The 6,109-nt window shown below is 45.9% G+C and overlaps 1 protein-coding gene and 1 pseudogene across 1 annotated transcript in view; both read left to right on the top strand.

Annotated features, from left to right (window-relative positions):
• The window catches only part of KLHDC4 (kelch domain containing 4), a 60,742-nt gene that overhangs the window by 30,079 nt on the left and 24,554 nt on the right, over positions 1-6,109 (top strand). Inside the window, 2 exon segments of the mRNA XM_017543685.2 lie at positions 423-515; positions 5,546-5,705. Of these exon segments, the coding sequence (XP_017399174.1) occupies positions 423-515; positions 5,546-5,705 (253 nt within the window).
• LOC108314682 overlaps positions 1-6,109 on the top strand; it is a 29,344-nt pseudogene that overhangs the window by 5,271 nt on the left and 17,964 nt on the right.

The following is a 6,109-nucleotide window of genomic DNA, read 5'->3' as shown; positions in this document are numbered from 1 at the left end:
AAAAAAAAAAAAAAAAAAAAAAAAAAAAAAAAAAAAAAAAAAAAAAAAAAAAAAAAAAAAAAAATGGAATTCTGTATGTATTCTGGATTCAAATCATTTGTTAGTCATGTGTTTCAAAATATTTCTCCCAGTCTGTCTTTTGCCTTTTTTTGAGGCTTTGTATTTTGATGGAGTCTAGTTTATAATGTTCTCCCTAAGAAATCTTTATGCACTCCAAGGTCATGGAGATTTTCCCAGTTTTATTGCTGAAGTTTATAGTAGCTAGCTAGGGTCTTATTGCATGGTTTTGATAGCTCATGGTATTTAATTCATGAGCAGTAAGTGCTCCCAAAACAGAAAACAGTGAGAAATTGGGTTTTGTTGTCATTTTTAGAGGAACCAGCAATTAAGCAAGTTCATAGTGTTTGTTTCTTTCGTTTTAGATCAACAGGGGGTCCTTCAGGTCGGAGTGGACATCGGATGGTGGCCTGGAAGAGACAGTTGATCCTTTTTGGTGGCTTCCATGAAAGTACACGGTTGGTACCAAGAATGGAAAAATCTTTCTTTCCTGAAGCATTAAGGGGTGGACTTTTTACGGGAAGAACATTCTGAATACACAAGAAAGATGTGCCCATTCTCCTACATCCAGCTTCACCAGACCTTGGTGTGGGTAGCCCCACAGGGCCTTGACTCTGAAGGGTCACACACCTGGTCTTGAACTGGCTTCATGCTGTGTTCGTATTGAAATTCTTAACCTTGTTGAACAGGGACCCTACATTTTAGTTTTACACCAGGCCCTGCAAATGATGTGGCTAGTTGTATCTAAAATGGGGTTTTGGCTAGGCACAGTGGCTCACACCTATAATCCCAGCACTTTGGGAAGGTGAGGCAGGTGAATCACTTGAGGTCAGGAGTTTAAAACCAGCCTGGCCAACGTAGTGAACCCTTTCTGTACTAAAAATAGAAAAATTAACTAGGCATGGTGGCAGGCGCCTGTAATCCAGCTATTCAGGAATCTGAGACAGGAGAATCGCTCAAACCCAGGAGCTAGAGGTTGCAGTGAGTTGAGATCCTGCCACTGCACTGCAGCCTGGGTGACAGAGTGAGACTTTGTTTGAATGAATGAATGAATGAATAAATGGGATTCTAAAACCTTACCTGAGTTCAGAATACTTTGGAGTACTGGTTAGAGTGCTGATTGCAGCTCTGACTCAGAGGGCTGGAGTGAGGCCCAAGAATCTGCATTTTAACAAGCTCCCAGGTGATGCTGATGTTGCTGGCTAGTGGACCTCACTTTGAGAGCCATTGGCCTGTAATAACTTAAAAACACTCCGGTCCGGGAAAGCAGCAATAGCATATCTTCCACAGTGATACCTTAAGAGGAAGCCAGTAGTTCTCTGTTGATGTCACGTGGATGTTTGTGCAGCCGGCATGGCTGCCCAGGGTGAGCCGCAGGCGCTCTGATTGTTGTAGGCCTGTCGTCTGCTCGTGTATGTTCTTGAGCTTCCTTAGTTCAGTCCAGAAAAGGACTGGGGGGGGAAAAAAAAAAAAAAAAGCTGGTGATCCCTGTTTGTGTCACAAGCGCAGTAGCATTCTGGGTAAGGTGAAGACCATCTTTTTTGAAGGACTTTATGCTGGCCTCCTGCGGTGTGAGAGACAATGGCTGTCTTTATCTCTGGGGCTTCATTAGAAGCTCTCTTTCTCTACTGGTCCCTTTGGAAATAGCATCTCGATGGATGTGATGGCGCCAATCACACCTTTGTCACATTGCAAGTCCAGTTGCACGTTCTGGTGATTCTCTGCTGATTCTTGGTGCATCATGATAAGTCTCTTCAGCCATGTGGGAAAGCCTGTGTTGGGTGGGTTAGGAGGGGCAGGTGATACAATTTTTCAACTTCCCCCCATCATGGGCTGAGACATTGTGGTATGGATTGGGCTCAGTTAAGGTTTCAGAATTTTTTTTTTTTTTTTTTTTTTTTTTTTTTTTTTTTTTTTTTTTTTTTTTTTTTTTTTTTTTTTTTTTTTTTTTNTTTTTTTTTGAGATGGAGTTTCGGTCTTGTTGCCCAGGCTGGAGTGCAGTGTGCAATCTTGGCTCACTGCAACCTCCACTTCCCAGGTTCAGGCGATTCTCCTGTCTCGGCCTCCTGTGTAGCTGGGATTACAGGTGCCTGCCACCATGCCCAGGTAATTTTTGTGTTTTTAGTAGAGACTGGGTTTTTCACCATGTTGGTAAGGCAGTTCTCAAATGACTGACCTTAAGTGATGTGCCTACCTCAGCCTCCCAAAGTGCTGGGATTACAGGCGTGAGCCACCACGCCTGGCCAGGTTTCAGATTTTCTTTACAAATATATTCTCATTAATGTTGTGAATTGGGGGGAAAGGGGATCCAAATGCTTAAATACTTTATAAGGGGGGAAATTTTAAGAATGTAATTTGGATTAAAAGGTGTTGAAGGCTGGGCACAGTGGCTCCCGCCTGTAATCCCAGCACTTTGGGAGACTGAGGTGTGTGGATCACTTGAAGCCAGAAGTTTGAGACCAGCCTGGTGAAAACCTGTCTCTACTAAAAATACAAAAAAAAATTAGTCAGGTATGGCGGTGCATACCTGAAATCCCAGGTACTCAGGGAGGCTGAGGCAAGAGAATTGCTTGAACCTGGGAGGCAGAGGTTGAGGTGAGCGGAGATTGTGCTATTGCACCCTAGCCTGGGTGACAGAATGAGACTCTGACTCAAAAAAAAGTATCTTAGTGTGTTTTATGTGGCTGTAACAGAATACCTGCGAACAGGTAATTTTTAAAAAGAGGTTTCGCTTTATGCCAGCACACACTTGGGAAGTAATCCCTTGCTGCAAGAACGAATCCAGTGTTGTTGCAGCAGCGGCAGCTCATGCTATCGGAGAACTGCACCCAGCCGCTCACGAGGGGTCCGCGCCTGACCCACACACCTCTCCCAGGCCTCTTTCCCAACACTGCACTCTGGGGATCAGAGCATGAATTTGGGGGGGGACAAACTCAAACCATAACAAGGCATGGTTTTGTGTCCTCAAAGGAGTTACCTGGATGGGACAGTGCTATAATTTTGAATGGTTTGCAAATGTTTTTACACTCATTCTCTTCAAGAACAAGCTGTCACTAGCAGGTCATCATCTCACATTAAAGATGAGGAAGCTGCTGGGCTTCGTGGCTCAGCACCTTGGCCTCCCAGAGTGCTAGGATTTCAGCACTTGGGAGGCCAAGGCTGGTGGATCACCTGAGGTAAGGAGTTAAGACCAGCCTGACCAACTTTGCAAACCCCATCTCTACTAAAAAATAAAAAATTAGCCAGGCATGGTGGGCACCTGTAATCCCAGCGACTTTGGAGACTGAGGCAGGAGAGTCGCTTGAACCCAGGAGGCGGAGGTTGCAGTGAGCCGAGATGGTCCACTGCACTCCAGCCTGGGCAACAGAGAGAGACTCATGGAAGGGGGAAAAAAAGAAAAAAGATAAGGAAGCCGAAGTAAGTCCTAAGTTACTCAGCTCACTGTAGCCTCCACCTTCCAGGTTCAAACTGTGTGCCTCAGCCTCCCGCATAGCTGGGATTATAGGTGCTTGCCCCCATGCCTGGCTAGTTTTTTATATTTTTAGTAAAGACATGAGGTTTCTCTATATTGGCCATGCTGGTTTTGAACTCGTGACCTCAAGTGATCCACCTGCCTCAGAATCCCAAAGTGCTGGGATTACAGGCATAAGTCCAGCGCGTCCAGTATGTTTATCTGAAAACCAGGTGTGCGACTGGTGCTGGGTAGACACCTGTGACTTTTCCTGCCTCACACAAAACAGAACAAGGAGGAGAAAACCAGGTACTTCAGACTTGGGCTAGAGCTGCTCGTTCTTCCATGTTTTCTTTCCTTAAATCAGTTTGGCGCTCCTTTTTGAGTAGCCGGAGAGCAGCGTCTTACACTTTTACAATTATTTTGTCAAAGTCCAGCGTTAGAACAGGACATTCTGGGTATGCCACAGTCTCCCCATGCTTCCAGCAAAGCTGCCCCTTCCCTACGCGGCCCGATCTGCGTGCTGGGTCCGGCAGGTAGTGAGCAAGGCAGGAAATGTTAAGGGCATATCTGTTAACATGCCTTGTTGCCTTGCTGTGTTCTCAGGTGCAGAGGATTGGCTTCTGCGGTCTGCAGTTTTCTGAGAGCGCCTAGCCCCCTCGTTCACCCTCCATTCCACACGGCGTCCTACTGCGCTTCCTGCCAGGCTGCGCATCCCTCCCTTCTGATCGTTCAGTTAAATGTGTCGTTCACTGCTGCCCTTCAAGTTGCACACCTAGTAACCAGGCTTGTGTTAACTGTGTAAGGAAATACAGTATGGCTTTCAGATTAAATTCCTATGCCTCGCTCTTCTTCTGGCCGGAACCATGGAGGGTGTAGAAGAGAAGGTTCCTGCTGTGCCAGAAAGCCTTGAGAAACAGCGAAGGAATTTCGCAGAGCTGAAGATGAAGCGCCTGAGAAAGAAGTTTGCCCAAAAGATGTTTCGAAAGCCAAGGAGGAAGCTTACCTATGAGAAATCGAAGCACTGTCACAGGAATATAGGTAGATGTACAGAACTGAAAATCGAATGTGAGGATGGCAAGGAAAGCTGGCAACTTCTGTATACCTGCAGAACCCACACGTGTTTGTCCTCAGGACCAGAGGGCTCAGCGGTGTGAGACCACAGGCTGGAAAGGTGTTGCAGCTGCTTCTCCTTCCTCACATTTTCAGTGGAACCTTTGTAAAGCTCAGCAAAGCTTCCGTTTACAGGTTGAGGATTAGAGCCATATATTGCATGTGGGAACCCAAATCTGAAGTCAGTAGATGACTAACATTCAAACGTGGTTATGGCAAAATCAGTAAGAAGTGAATTGCTTTGACAGATAATGCTTTGATTGCTTGATCTCTTGGAAAATGTGGCATCATCTGCATGGAAGATCTGATTCATCGGATCTATACTGTTGGAAAATGCGTCAAAGAATCCAGTAACTTCCTGTGGCCCTTCCAATCATCTTCTCCATGAGGCGGAATGAAGGAAAAAAACCACCAATTTTGTAGGAGGTGGAGATGCTGGCAACAAGGAGGACCAGATCAACAGGCTTATTAGAAGAATGAACTAAGGTGTCTACCATGATTATTTTTCTAAGCTGCTCAGTTAATAAACAGTACCTGCTCTCAAATTGGGAAAAAAAAAAGTTCCTATGGGTTTGTGGGCCAGCATTATTTCTGATTTTCAAATGTAAACTCATGTGCTTGTGGTCCTTTCATGTAAATTCACACTTGAATTAAACAGGTGACTTGGTAAAAGTGTTGGGCTGCCTCCGGGTAGTTTGCGTCAAGATTGAAGTCAAGGAGATATGGCAGGTGTCTGTGGCTTGTTGCAGGGAAAACGCCCACATTTCTCTGTTGATATGTTGGTGTGAGAGCAGAGGAGAAAAATGGTCTGGGGTTTTTCCAAACAGTAGGAAATTTACCTTTAATTTAAATCAGGTTCAGTTTTTAATGTCGGGGCTTTTTCCAGTATTGCTGATCCTGACGGTGTTGCCTTGTTTTAACCAGGGATTACATCTATTACAACGACGTGTATGCCTTTAATCTGGACACCTTCATGTGGAGCAAGCTGTCCCCGGCTGGGACAGGGCCCACACCCAGATCAGGCTGCCAGATGTCCGTCACTCCTCAAGGCGGCATCGTCCTCTACGGGGGCTACTCGAAACAGGTAGGTGTGGCGTGAGGACATGGGCACTGCTTTCTGTGGCCTCCAGTTTCATCAGCGTGGAAACTTTCAAATAGGATGACTCATTGGTTTCATATCAGCAGTTCTCTTTGTCGAATTAGAAATGGAGAATGGTGTTCCTCTGTGAACTTGGTGAGACTGTTAGGGCCATATGTTCTCATCCACACTCCTCTCAGCAGTGCAGTGTGAACGACTCCACATTCCGAAGGTCTCCTTCCTGCCTCAGACACTCACTACTGCATAGTAGTCCCTGTGGAATGAAATTCTCCTCGCTCCTGTTCGTGGGCTTTTCTCTTTGGTCAGCTGGGAACAGTGCCGGCAGGAATGTTCCTGCACCCACCTGCTGGTGGGGCACGTGCTCCGCATGCATGCTGATGTCTCCTGCT

Source organism: Cebus imitator, unplaced genomic scaffold (genome assembly GCF_001604975.1).
Source record: "Cebus imitator isolate Cc_AM_T3 unplaced genomic scaffold, Cebus_imitator-1.0 Scaffold159, whole genome shotgun sequence".
Classification (NCBI taxonomy): Eukaryota; Metazoa; Chordata; class Mammalia; order Primates; family Cebidae; genus Cebus; species Cebus imitator.
This window is presented reverse-complemented; position numbering and strand designations above follow the sequence as displayed.